Below are 13,147 nucleotides of genomic sequence, written 5' to 3'. Positions count from 1 at the left end.
ACCTTGCGGCTTGTCGGCTGTCAAACTTGTTTTGGCCAAGGGCGATCAGTGTTGTTGTTTACGTCCCAACGTGGTGCGATAGATTGGTTCAAACGAGATGATATCTTGACCAAAATGGCCAGCTCAAGTACGGTTCCGTTTGTTCCCATCAAAACCAAGGCTTCGATTGCGCTCAAGCACAAGGCAGAGGAGTCATTCAAAGTGACGGTGTTCGAGCCAAAGAAAGCAGCACTGCAGAAAAAGCGGTCCCGGCCACCACCGCCGCCCAAGAAGGATGACAGTGAGAAGAACAAGTCCGGGGACGACAACGACGACGATGAGGATGATATTGACGATATCTTTTCCGATGCGCCGCGCAAAAAGCCGAAGCGAAAGGAAGACCCGACCGTGTTCGATATGACGAAAGCCCGGCGCGACATCATGAATCTTGGCTTCAGTGGGTTTGACAAGGAAAGCAAACACCAGGCGAACGTTCGGCTGGCCATCAAGCTGGGCGCCAAGCCGCCGAAAAACCAGTACCGAAACTATCGGGAAATTTTGGAGGAAAAGAAGGCGGCCAAAGAGCAGGAAGAAGATACGGCGACGAAGAGAAGGCAAGGGCAGCTGGCTTACGGGGCAATACAGTCATACAACAAAAATCAGCAGCGGAAGCGTGAGAAGCAACGAAACCCGAACGCGATCATGAAGCATTATGGCATTGCAAAGCCTCGTATAGGGAAAAAATAAATAATTTAGTGGAAAACATGTTTTAGCTGTGCTGCATTAGCTTTCCCACGGCAATGATGACTCTTGCGAACGGATTTTCCATCGGTTTCGAACAAATGCACTGTTCCCAATCTCAACTCAAGTAGTTTATCATGCAATGTAAACGCTCAATAGATTAAATTTTAAGGTATTTGTAGACATAATGGAGTTCTTGATTTCCGCTGGACATTAAAACGCAATTAATTATTATGGACTGCTTGGAACATTTCCGTAAAGAAAAATACGCAAATAATATTTTGTTTCCACTCCTTCACAACAGTGCTCCCACCCGCTGGATCGAACTTGAATGACAGAACGTCAGAACGCCCAACCACCTTGCATGACAGTGCTCTAGCTACCTTGGTCGGTTTTGTTGAAGCGAAAAGTGTTCAATGCGTGTTTTTTCCTCGCTGTAACAAAAGGTGCGTGCTACCGTGCAGGAAAAAGGAAGATGTCGTTACCGTTCGCTCCCAGCTCTGCGCAAATTCCATCCGGCAAAGCGGTCTCGAAGCAGCTGAAAAAGAAAGCTGCCGAATTCCTGGCATGCACGCGTGCAACCTCAACCCTCGTGGAGATCCTAGAGTACTTTAAGGTGAGGGGGCTTTGTCGCATCGGTTCCGCTGCTACCAGCGAGAACCAGTTCAGACTCCGGTTTGTACGAAGGATGTGCGTGTGGGGCAATGTGTGTGTGTGTGTGTGTGTGTGTATGTGTGCAAGCGCGTATGTGTGTGTGCGTACGCATATTGAACAGCAGCCAGTGGAGCGCCGGGGTCGTCGGATGGACGACTGCCGCATGCTCATACGAAACGTGACATTCAATTATCATATGGTTACGTGCATCGTTCCTGTTTGACCTTTTTCTTCTCCCTTGCAGGAATGTCTTGCGCGGAAGGCACCCATAACGCCGTGTCTGCTCACCCTGGAGTATCTGTTCACGGAGCTGATCCGTCGCGGTGATATACGTCCGGCCGACACAGGCGCACAGAATAATGTGCCTTTAGGTAAAGATTGACGCCGCAGCTTTCGCCTTTCCCATCCCGAGACTGGGAGGCGCAGTGATGTCATCGTCCTTTGTTTTCGCTTCAATCTGTATTCTCTTCTCTCTCTACCTCTCTCTCCGGCAGCGAAAGATCCCCAAACGAACCACAAACAATGGCTGCAGGCTCATTACGGGGAGGCGTTCGATATGATTATCGACGGTATGCACCACGAGAAGGAGGGCGAAGCGAGCCAAGCGCTGGCAGCGGCCATGAAGCTGCTCGCGGTCGAATCTCACCACCGACCGGAGGCGGACCAATTCCCGATGGCGAGACTGAAGCAAATCCTCACGGCAATGCTATCCACGGAGTGCCTAAACAAGCATCTGTTTAACCGGTTTCTGGAGTACGCGTCGTATCTGGACGTGATTTTCTATTGCTGGAAAACGGTCCCGTCGCTGGTACCGCGCAGCGGTGCCCCGCCGAGTGATGCGTTCAAGCACAACTTTCTGCTACTGCTCGACGCGATCCTGTTCGGCAAGGAGAAGATGAAGGAGGCGGACAACGTGCTGTGCGTGCCGCTGGGCGATGGGTTCGATTACACCCTCGTCCGGAAGCAGATCAATCGCACGTGGGGCTTCGTGATGAACTGGCAGCACAGCGTGGCCGTGCACGAGCAGCTGCTGATACTGCTGCTGGAAAAGGTGTTCATACACCTGGACAAACCGGTGCTGCTGACGGACTTCCTCATGGATTCGCTCGATGTCGGCGGCACGGTCAGCGTGCTGGCGCTGCAGGGCGTGTTTGTGCTGATCCAGCAGCACAACCTTACCTACCCGAACATCTACGAGAAGCTATACTCGATGTTCGAGCCGGAGATTTTCCACACCAAATTCAAGGCCCGGCTGTTCTATCTGGCCGACATCTTCCTTAGCTCTAGTCATCTGCCGGAGGGTTTGGTGGCCGCGTTCGTGAAGCGGCTGGCACGGCTGTCGCTGATCGCACCACCGCAGGATATTGTCATCATATTGCGCTTCATCGGCAACCTGATCCTGCGCCATCCGGCCCTGAAGCGGCTGATCTTTCACCCGACCGGCGGCGAGGCGTCGAGCGATCCGTACGTGATGGAGGAGCGCGACCCGATGAAATCGAAAGCGCTCGAAAGCTCGCTGTGGGAGATTGCGGCCCTGCAAAACCACGTACTGCCATCGGTCGCTTCGGCGGCACGCTTCATCTCGAATCCACTTCCAAGCGTCGAATGGGACCTGTCCGAGGTGCTAGAGATTAGTGAGAACGATGTAAGTGGATGGTTTTTTCTTCATGGCGACCCCTCAACTAACGCAACTAATTTCCTTCTGTTTTTTGCAGATTTTCCACAAAGAAATGATGTCGAAAACGCAGGATTTCTTTGTTAATATCGATCGTCCAACGGGTATGTTCGGATACTGCGGAGGTCAGGTGGCGTCTCAGTGCTGGAAGCTATTCTAAAGCGTAGTTGTTCACGTTCGATAATGGGTGAGTTTGCTGCGTTCGGCGAAACACGTCTGTCGCGCGGTGATATGTCCTACCTATACTTTCCAATGCTGCGTCGTCCTGGTTGTTCTCAATTTTTCGGATATGAGCAGAAGTGATGCACGCTCCAAAAGGACTGTAATCGCCAAAAAGGACTCTCCTGCTTACGATTCAAAGTGTGTCAACGAGGCAAGGATTAACCACCGCGAGGCAAACCCATTTCGTCATTGGATGAACGCTAGCACTGAAAGAGAAGATGGCATCTTATTTATTTGAATTCTTTTATCAGCACCGTATCTGGGTACCACAACTTAACGCTAATGTGTGTTATCTTGCGGGACGGTGTATTTGTGTGAAACCGGAGTACGGCAGTAAAAGGGGAGACTTGCTCCACAGCAAGAGCACTAGAGATAGTACTAGAATATTCAAATGATGCAGATGAATGCATCTTTCATGGTATCGTTTGTTCGTGTCAGGCTTCGTCAAAACTGGACCCCACAGATTTATGCACATTCCCTGTACGCAAAGCGTTTGTGTACGGGAATTGTAGCATTGTAAATCCGAGTATAGAGCTATAAATTGTCTTGTAGAGAACAAGCAAACACAACCCAGTCTACCACGCTAAGGAGCCACAATCATTCGAAAGTGTGCATACGCAACAAACAGAAAACGTTCCTAATAATCTCGTACACAACCGTATTCTATGCAGGATTGATTTGTTTTATTTTTCTTGTACCACACGTCAGCTACACGTAAAGCATTTCGCTTTTTATCCTTGTTTTAACCACATTATTTGTTACTTTTTATTCGGCGATCTTTTAACGTCTAACGAAGATCGCCTAGCTACTAGGCTATATTAATATTTCTTAGTTTGATTTAGCAAACAGCAAGTGCAAAACGAAAAAGTGGATAAACTTATGCCATGTCGTGGATCGGTGGGAGCTAAGGCTGAGCAGGATACGGGAAGGGATCATTGTGGAAAGGGATAAGGAAGCAACGTGGAGCGTGGATGCGCTATGTGTGATAGAATACAGATCAAGCTGATTTGAAGGTTTTGACTATAAGTGACATAGTTATATAGAAACATTTGCGTGTGGTTCATTGTGCGGACGGCACACTTCACGCGTTGATGGAAGCAAATATTTTCGCCCGTTTTCCTCCTCCCTATCTCTCTCTCTCTATTCGTGATAATAACCGATAGGCTTGCGGCTGGCAAATGTACGGAAGCCCTTCCCCTCCCAAGCAAAGCTAGTGCGACATTATCGTCCACATAAAAAAAGGACATTGAAAATGGCATGAAACAATAAAGTATAAACACATTCTTTAGGATAACCAGAACATTTCGACGGTTTTCGGTGGTCTTTTGAATAGTGAAAAAATGATGGTAAGTTTTTTTTAATTATTTTGTTAAAACACAGGTAAACAATCTTAAAGATGTGTAAACAACTGCTTCCGTAAACAGGACATTCAAACGAGGCAGCGACATCTTAGGAATGCTGGCAGCAGGCCTTGTACGCTGAATACGTTTCATGCACGTGTGTGTGTGTGCGCATTATAAAGAAAAGAAAACTATTGGCAGTAGTGGTGCGGTTGCTGTGGGACCAGCAACAGCACGAACGAAAAGAAAGCAAAGATAAGAGTAGACAGTCAGACAGAGACAGCGATGGAGCGACCAAGGAAGCGCAGGTAAACATTTCGCCTGAAGTTTAGCTCACCGACAAACCGACGTGACACTGGCGTTTCAAAAGTGTCCCACACGAAAGTACTGTCATTTACCAGTGAGGCGAACACTTCTGTCAAAGTAAGCTCTGTTCACTGCTGCTTCGATGTAAACAACTTTTCTAAATACAAATGGCGAAGGAAGTGTGAGGCAAGATTTTGTGAGAATAATTGGACAAAACACACAGGAAAATCATTTTATAAGTTTTCAAATCAACGCAAAAGATGTGAGAAGTACATAAAACAATACGCATTGGAATTTGCGAAGAAAAACAAAAAGGGGATTTAACAGATTCTTCTCTATGTCAGTGTAGTAAGCGAATCATTATAGAGATGGCGCTACTGTTTAACGTATTTTCATTTGAAATAAGGAGACAACTTTTGAAGCTCATTTTGTTCGAAGTGTCACGTCGGTTTGTCGGTGTTTAGCTAACGTCTGTCAAAAAACGCACAAAAAGGAAGCATTTCTCGCGGCGTGTGCAAGCAGAAGAGCAGTGTCGTGAAGAACGTGGTCGAACAGGGTAAGAAGCATTCTCGTTTTTTGATGAACCATATAAATCCGCAACACTTTTGGGATGTTTGAAGAATATTTCATCTCCTTAAATGTGTTTTTTGGATGGAAGTTAAAGCATTCATTTCTTTTGTCTGTATAACCCTCGATCAATCCTCTTCTAAATAGCAAAACACGCACAGCTCAAATTGGTAAGCCAGAAATTAGATCTAGCGCGCTGCTTGACGTTTGACGTTTTGCCAAATAGAACGAGCGAAAAAAGAGCGAGAGGCAGTACGCAAACAAGGCAACAACGCACGTACGGCAACGACTGCTGCAAACATAGTTTCACGGTGATTTCATCCCTTTTCGTAGCACCGTAGAGTAGACGAAAACAACATTCCCTGTAACACGCACACACTTAACGACGACATTCGCCCAGAGGACAGCAGGTGCGGAATCTGTGCCCGAGCTTTGCTTTCGTACCGAGGTCCCCCGCTATACTCCGCTACCTTTTTCGACAACCATCAGCACCACCACCACCACCGCCGACCTTCCGGAAACGTGTCCCGCTATTCCATCCATTTCGAATCGCGATGGATTCGGTCCTGAAACCGATCCAACGCTTCCTGTACATCGGCAGTGACGTGCCGTTTGTGCTGGATCCACCACAACCGCTGGATGTGGAGATCGGGAAGAAGATTCTTGGAACAGTGGTAAAACCAGCCGAATCGGAAGCACCACCATCAACCACCGGTGAGACAGTGCAGCAAAACTCCAACCCGAAAAAGAACAATCCAAAGACCGTGAAGCAGGAAGGCGAAAAGGGGGTGAAAAAGGAAGAGGGAAATAAACCCAGCACGACGAAAGATGCAACAGCGAATGCGGCAGAACCGGTGCCGGCCAAACCGCTGCATCCGGTGCTTGCGTTGATTAAGACGGTAAGTACTGTGCCAAGTAAAAGCAAACAGTGTTTATAAGCTTCTCTCTCTTTCTCTTTCTCTTCCTCTGCTCTGTTGGTAGACGTACAAAAGCAAAACACTCCGCCGGACAGATGAGTGTTTGTTTGCGTTGGCATACTGTGCGCGGAACCTTCCGACACCCGAGGAACGGCATACCGTGTACGATCTGCTGGTGGAGCTAGTCCGCGCCTCAAACGATCTGCTAGCGTTCGTCGCGTACTACATCCAGCTCGCCACCCAATCCGGTCACGCCGGGTTTGGGCATGGCATGCGCAGCGCCATCACGCGCTGGTACGATCGGTTCTCGCCGACCGAGCTGGCGGAAGTGCTCGTACGCAGCACCGCGTACGCTGGCTGGACGCACAAGGATCTGATTGCGAAGGTGCATCCGAAGCTGCAGTGCGCCGACAAGCAGACGCTCATTGATGCGGCCACCAAGCGGACGAGCCAGCTGCAGCAGAAGAAAGCACCCGAGAAGAAGGGCAAGAAGAAGAAGCAGAAAGGGAAAGCCGCTGCCCCACTGCAGCAACAGCAGCAGCCTCCGGCGGCAAACACTTCGAAAGCGTTCAAGCGCTACCAAGTGCTGCTGCAGTTTAAATCGGTTATGACCGTTGGGAAGGCGCTGGAGCTGATCAAGCTTCATGGCGGAAAGGGGCGGCTGGAACTGCTTCCGAAACACCTGCGCCGTTCGGCCAAGATATGGGAGGCCCTGTACGCCAATCTGAGCTATCGCGAGCTGCTGCACGCGGTGCTGCCATTGCAAGACTTCCGGCTGCTGAAGGAAGGTGAGCCTAACGCGAAAGCGTACGCCGACTCGCTTACCAAGCGGCTCGATGCGCTGGAAGGGGAACACATCCACCCCATCGAGGTGCAGACGGTGGCCATACTGTACGCAAAAGGGCGACGCTACGCGACGCATGTCAAGGAAGCGTTCCACGCGTTGCACCAGACGGAAATGTGCCCACCGGTGAAGGACATCCTGCTGGGGCTAAATGACGCTTTCGAGCATTCGTTTGATCACCATCCCAAGACGGGTGTGCGTTACTACATCGCACTCGATCTGCGTTGCGTCCACGACAAAAGTAAGTAAAATGTTCTTCTCAAGCCCAATGCAGCGCATGATGCGAACGATAATAATCTCCCGTTTGTGGGCTTCTAGAGCAAATATTTCGCAACGAGGCCGTGACCTGCTTCCAGGCTAGCGTAATGCTAGCATTCTGCATCTTCAAGCGGGAAAAGGCCGTCACCGTGGTGGCGTTTACCGACGAGGAGCAAACCCTCGCCCCGGTTGCGTTTGAACCGACCATGACATGGGACGACGCGCTCAAGCATTGCGTTGGCTTGATGTTGCCCAAAACGAAGGTATCGCTGGCCGCTCCGATCAAGCACGCCGATGCGCAAAAGGTAAAGGTGGACATGTTCATCACCATCACCGATTCGCTGATTCGTGTAAATCCAACCCGGCGTCCTCCGGTGGCCGAGATGGCGGAATATCGCAAGAAGACAAAGTTGCCACTGAGCAGGTACGTAACTAACGCATCTCCGCCCACTGTGGGCACGTGGATGGCGATGTAAGACTGATGGTTTTTATTCGATGCATTTTTAGATATCTGGCAATTTCACTCAGCCATCATAAGCCGTCGCTGGAGTTTTCCCCCGACAATGATACGGGTGGAATCTTGGAAATGGTTGGTCACAGTGCTGGCAATGCCAAACTGATCGAGGCATTTGCCAAAAACCAATTCTTCTAGGATGGCGCGAGCAACGGAATGGATATGGTATGTCATGCTGTAAGCACACCCTCTCCCTCGCCCACAACAATCTGTTTTTTCTTCTTTCATTCAAGTTCCATTTCACGGCAAAACATGCTCGTGTATGGTCGTCGATATCGTACAGGAAGAGCCTTAAGCGCCACTTGTACTATATTTACTATATTTAAGTGTTATTGAGAAACTCAATAATTCTGAATTTCTATTGGTTTAATTTTACGTTATTCGGTTATTAAATTTCGGTTAATGTCTAAGTTCAAATGCTCCTTTTAATACTTTTTTCTTCTCAATCTTCGGTACGCGAAGAATCTTTATCTGTTGATCTGTTTATTTGGTTTTGAAATCTTCATCGTCCAAGATTATATTGAGTTGAATTGGGTTAATGTTTTACCGTCATTATGTGCGATCTGTGTCATTCAAATGGCAAATCTTTGGAATTGGCCTTAAAACATAAATTAGGTATTAGTTGTATTTCTTTTATGAAGTATATATTCGTTGAAATCTGAGTCCAACTGGATCATGTTCGCAAAAAAAAATACACGGTCTATCTTCCTATTTACATTTATTAGAGTTGAATTGAATAATTCAGATATTATTGTTAAAATCTGCATAATTTCCTATATTTTTCTTCGAATTGAATTGAATTATGAGTTACTTTTGATTGTTTTCGTAGAATTGTTCACCAACAATCTACACATCCCGATGTTCTGGTGGCTATGTTTACTCTGCGTACAATATTTTTGAATAATTTCCATTTTCATGAAACTGTTTACCTAGTCAGTTATTGAACTATGTCTAATAAGGACATGCTATTAAAGAACTATCCATATCGTCACATTACACGAGGCCGGTTGGTACCGCCAGTCTACACAAATAGAACAAAAGATTGAGTGAGTTTATCCATAGACACATATGTTAATGGGTCAAAGGTGTGCATCGGTCGAAAGCGTTTATTTATGTTTCGAACAAAGTTTATTTGCTTTCAACTGCTTACTCTTATTAAGCTCCTCTTAAATCACCTATGCGTATGTTGTGTGTATTAATGGTGATAGAATAGTATTCAACGTTCTCTCATTATGTGTAGGACGTGTGAGGTGTGTTAGCTGTTAGAATGTAAGACAATAGGTTTGTCTGTTGAATGCGTCGCTATCACGTATATGAGCATCCCGTTTAAACAATCTTAACCTGTGCATACATCACCAAAACCCTGCACAAACCTCCGCTGAACACCTTTCCTTTTGTCGTGTTTATTATTCATTCACTAATTATGTGTTAGTTCCTCTACTGATCGGCTAGTTAGATGTAAGGGAAAATTAGAAAGTAACGACTTAAAATAATCCAAAAAACAAACACAAATCACAAGTGGTAATGGTTTTGTATCGTGAGAGCGAACATATGGAATGAAATTCTAAGCAAAATACCCAACCTTGCAAAACGAATTCAATCAAATTATACAATAATTGATAATATGCTGTGATCCACAAGAATGGTAAAAATTTACCGACCATTTTTCCCACGTAAACTGTTCTATATTACGTATTCTTCACTGTTAAAGTATGTTTTTGCTAGAATTGACATGTTTCATTCTTTTTTTTACATTTATGTAATAGTTACAATTTTTAAATTTTTCTTCAAACAATAACGCAACTCTTATAATAATCCAATGTTCTAATAGAATTAAGATCGTAATAATTGAATGAAAACCCCTTGAATTTGTGAGATTATTGGCGCATTCATGTAGGATATCATAAGGTTTTTTTGTATGTAGATGCAACATGCAAATAGAACATAAATCCGAGGTCTAAAACAAACCAAACTGGGCTACAGTTTACGATAAAAAAAACGATAAAAAGTGCTTCTTAAATAATGTTTTAGAGCCGAATCTCAAAACAACAGATTGAAAAATATCAACCCATGTACTATGTACTATTCCGTTCAGCCGTTAAACGATATCCAAATCAAAGGAGATGAAAAAACGGCACACATGCAGCAGTGTAGTGATGAATTTTGTTCAATTGAGTACAACATAAACGTACATTAATGAAAACGAAACATGGCACGAAAAATAACGAAAGCATCATAATTTGGAAGAAGGAAACAAATAAGTCAATCGCACTTCACAAACTGCCGCTGCAAAGACGCTTTCTATGGTTGATACTAATTTTGTTAAACGAAAACAATCAAATCAAACGAAACACTACCGGAGGAAATGGTTGAAAGGGCGTGTATTGTTATGTTTTACATTTTTATCGTATTAATGGCCAGTGAAACACGTTGAAATCGTTCACACACACCCAATACTACAAGAGAAAGCGACTTAATCATAATCATAGTGATACAAAAAAAAATAACAATGGTAAAACCAATCATCATCTGCCAAGTACGGTGTAGGGTTGGGCCGAGCGGACCGGAAGTATAGCGACAAGTATTGTTTTATTAGTATTTGTAGAGCAACAAAACAAGCGCAACAAAAAAGTTGATAAAAAGCGTTCAATGCGAGAATGTGAGATAGTATCAAATAGACCGGCAACACAGGCTATTCGTTACAATAATGCCGTTTGTTTGTTCTGTTTCGAACAAAGCCACGCAACAAAAGAAGACTGTTTAAGCGTTTAAAGTAAAACCAAAGGATGTAAATTTTCGTTTGTTCGTGTACAATATTTGGTGATGTAAAATGTACCCCTCTGGCAGCTCGTTTTACACCATTTCCGTTGCACCGGATGCACAAATTTGCAGCGAACGAAAATTACACAACACTAAAAGACGGGTATACCTTGATGATAACTATGTAAATTAGAACTGTACAGCAGGCACGAATTTAAACGTAAGAGCAACATTTTATTATTCGTACTCCGTGAGCTATATGCTGGCCGCTCGCCCACTCTTAGACCCTATCCGTCGCGCGCGCTCTGTCTCTCTATTTCTCTGTACCCTGTATGAATGTGATAAAACGCAACTACAAAAAAAAAGATAGCCAACTAAAACGGTTCCGAGCTCCAAAAACGGACTTAAAAAGGAAAATCCGATACAACATTTAGCAAAAAAAAAAGAAGGAGAAAGTGGAAAAGGAGAAAGTAACCAGCAAATGTTAAATTACCTTTTGCATTCGAAAACTAAATAGAACAATAATTAATTGCGAAATCCAAATCGAAGGATTTAGGCATGGTGATATTTTTGAAGCAGCATCAAACAAATTCTAAATGAAAGCAAAATAGCCTATCCATGATCGCGTTATGCTTTGATTTATCAGCGAAGGAAAGAGATTACTATTCGCCCCCCGCGGTTACGCCGAGAACAGAAATCAATACAGATAAATATCGTTTTTTCGAGCATATTCGATTTCTCTCCACTCACTGCACACGAAAGTATTTAAATATAGGCATGCCTATCATATGGTAAAACCAGACAACCTGAAAACGCTTAAACCTTTATTGTAGTGACATAGGAAGTGGAAGCAACCCCGTTATGAAATCCCTAAAACATACTTGTTTTATTGTTGCTCTGTGGAAATGAGTTTTTTGTTTTGATATTACATATTTTAAGTGATAATTCAAGCGACCTTTTCGAAGCGAAGAACACACACACACACTATCCAGCTACGACTGTACAATTATATGCAGGTATGATTTGCCAGGCGTCACCTGTTCATAAAAGCTCATCACGTTGGAAGAAGACTGAAATTTGGTCAAAAATGTTCATATACCCAGCACCACATACACGTCACAAAGGACTCCGCGTCTATCACAAAACAAATCGGGATGAGCGATGAATAGGAATGTAAGAATCTTATGAAACAGTGAACAGCTCTAAAAACTGACCAATTCAAACACACAAACCATAATAGAAACAAGGGAGGAAAATTAAACCGAAAATCGAATCGATGATTTCTCCATGTTTGAATGATTAATTTTCTTTTGTTTAGAGTTAATTTGGCACATTGAAGATTTAGATGGTTAGTAAAATGAAGCTGAAAATAATATTTAAATGTAATGTTTACTTTAAGCGTTTAAGTGCTTCTATTTCTTCGCGCTCTCTCTCTCTCTCAAACCGCTCCCTGCGAGGCGTATACTGATTTGATCCTTTTGCGTATACCATTCACAAGGACATTCACACGCACGAGGCTGCAAAAGTATGTGCTTTATGTGGATGGAAGAAGCAAATTTGCTAATTTTGCTCCACCGCGTTATATGAATCTTTAATTTTTACAGTAGCCTTAAACCAAGAATCGAATCATTTTGATAGCTTACTCTCTGCTACAAACTACTATTGGCTAGCAATATCTAGGCAAATAAAATTAACCCTGCGCACCCGAAACACGTGCGAAAGGATAATGAAGCAACACAAAATGCCATAACCTCTCGAGATAGTTAATATTTTTGAAGCGATGAAAGTATGTCAGAACTAACAAAAAGAAAAAATGAACTGAAATCGTTAAGAAAATTAAACAAAGGCAAACCAACAAAAAAAAAAAAACAAACAAACTAAAAGAAAACCAGTCAAACAGACCACCAAAAATGGAGGAAAAGAAAAAAAACAATGTTATTTTTGTACGAAAACCAGTTTACGATAAACGAACAAAAAACAATAATAAAAAAACAACAACATTGGGCTTTATACAAATTCAAACCCTCAAAAGCAAATCGCCAGAGTTTGGGCTCGTTTTATTGGACGTGGAAAGTTTTGAAAGAATGTATTTAAATGTTTTATACTAGCATAATAATTTGTACTTTACTTTTGCTTATCAAATCCTGACAGTAAAGTTAGGAATGCTCTGCGTTAGCTTGCAAACATTAACCTTCCCCGACATTTCCTTCCGAGACGGGATCTTTTCGAGTGCATTCATTGCGTGGTAAACCTGCCGCAGCCGAGTAAAAAAGGAAACTAACGCTTCTGTGAAGTGTGTTTGCTCACGAGCCGTAAGGAGGAATCGTCAGCACAAACACACTTGACCGGAGCAAGGGTTTTCGCGCGAAT

At 44.3% G+C, this 13,147-nt stretch overlaps 3 protein-coding genes across 5 annotated transcripts; all 3 read left to right on the top strand.

Moving 5' to 3' along the window:
* The first annotated feature begins 19 nt into the window (after positions 1-19).
* On the top strand, positions 20-746 carry LOC120953276 (uncharacterized protein C1orf131 homolog). The gene has a single exon (XM_040373072.2). The coding sequence runs from the start codon at positions 115-117 to the stop codon at positions 724-726; it is 612 nt and encodes a 203-aa protein (XP_040229006.2). The 5' UTR covers positions 20-114; the 3' UTR covers positions 727-746.
* A 334-nt stretch (positions 747-1,080) lies between these two features.
* Positions 1,081-4,571, top strand: LOC120950216 (nucleolar complex protein 4 homolog A). 2 transcript variants are annotated; one of them, XM_040368077.2, is made up of 5 exons: positions 1,081-1,336; positions 1,619-1,745; positions 1,869-3,019; positions 3,090-3,236; positions 3,347-4,571. In XM_040368077.2, the coding sequence occupies exons 1-4, from the start codon at positions 1,196-1,198 to the stop codon at positions 3,207-3,209; spliced, it is 1,539 nt and encodes a 512-aa protein (XP_040224011.1). In that variant the 5' UTR covers positions 1,081-1,195; the 3' UTR covers positions 3,210-3,236; positions 3,347-4,571. The 2 variants fall into 2 exon arrangements, with proteins under 2 accessions (XP_040224011.1, XP_040224010.1); XM_040368076.2 differs by having other exon boundaries at positions 3,090-4,571.
* An 810-nt stretch (positions 4,572-5,381) lies between these two features.
* On the top strand, positions 5,382-12,813 carry LOC120950207 (RNA-binding protein RO60-like). Of its 2 annotated transcripts, XM_040368064.2 has the most exons (7): positions 5,382-5,473; positions 5,632-5,654; positions 5,818-6,383; positions 6,466-7,486; positions 7,564-7,927; positions 8,011-8,182; positions 8,251-12,813. In XM_040368064.2, exons 3-6 carry the CDS (start codon positions 6,039-6,041, stop codon positions 8,153-8,155), a joined length of 1,875 nt encoding a protein of 624 aa, XP_040223998.2. In that variant the 5' UTR covers positions 5,382-5,473; positions 5,632-5,654; positions 5,818-6,038; the 3' UTR covers positions 8,156-8,182; positions 8,251-12,813. The 2 variants fall into 2 exon arrangements, with proteins under 2 accessions (XP_040223998.2, XP_049462065.1); XM_049606108.1 differs by lacking the exons at positions 5,382-5,473; positions 5,632-5,654 and having other exon boundaries at positions 5,665-6,383.
* Positions 12,814-13,147: the final 334 nt, after the last annotated feature.

The sequence above is a fragment of the Anopheles coluzzii genome, chromosome 2 (genome assembly GCF_943734685.1).
Source record: "Anopheles coluzzii chromosome 2, AcolN3, whole genome shotgun sequence".
In the NCBI taxonomy this organism is placed as follows: Eukaryota; Metazoa; Arthropoda; class Insecta; order Diptera; family Culicidae; genus Anopheles; species Anopheles coluzzii.
Note: the sequence above shows the minus strand (reverse complement) of the source record. Positions and strands in the feature narration are given on the sequence as shown.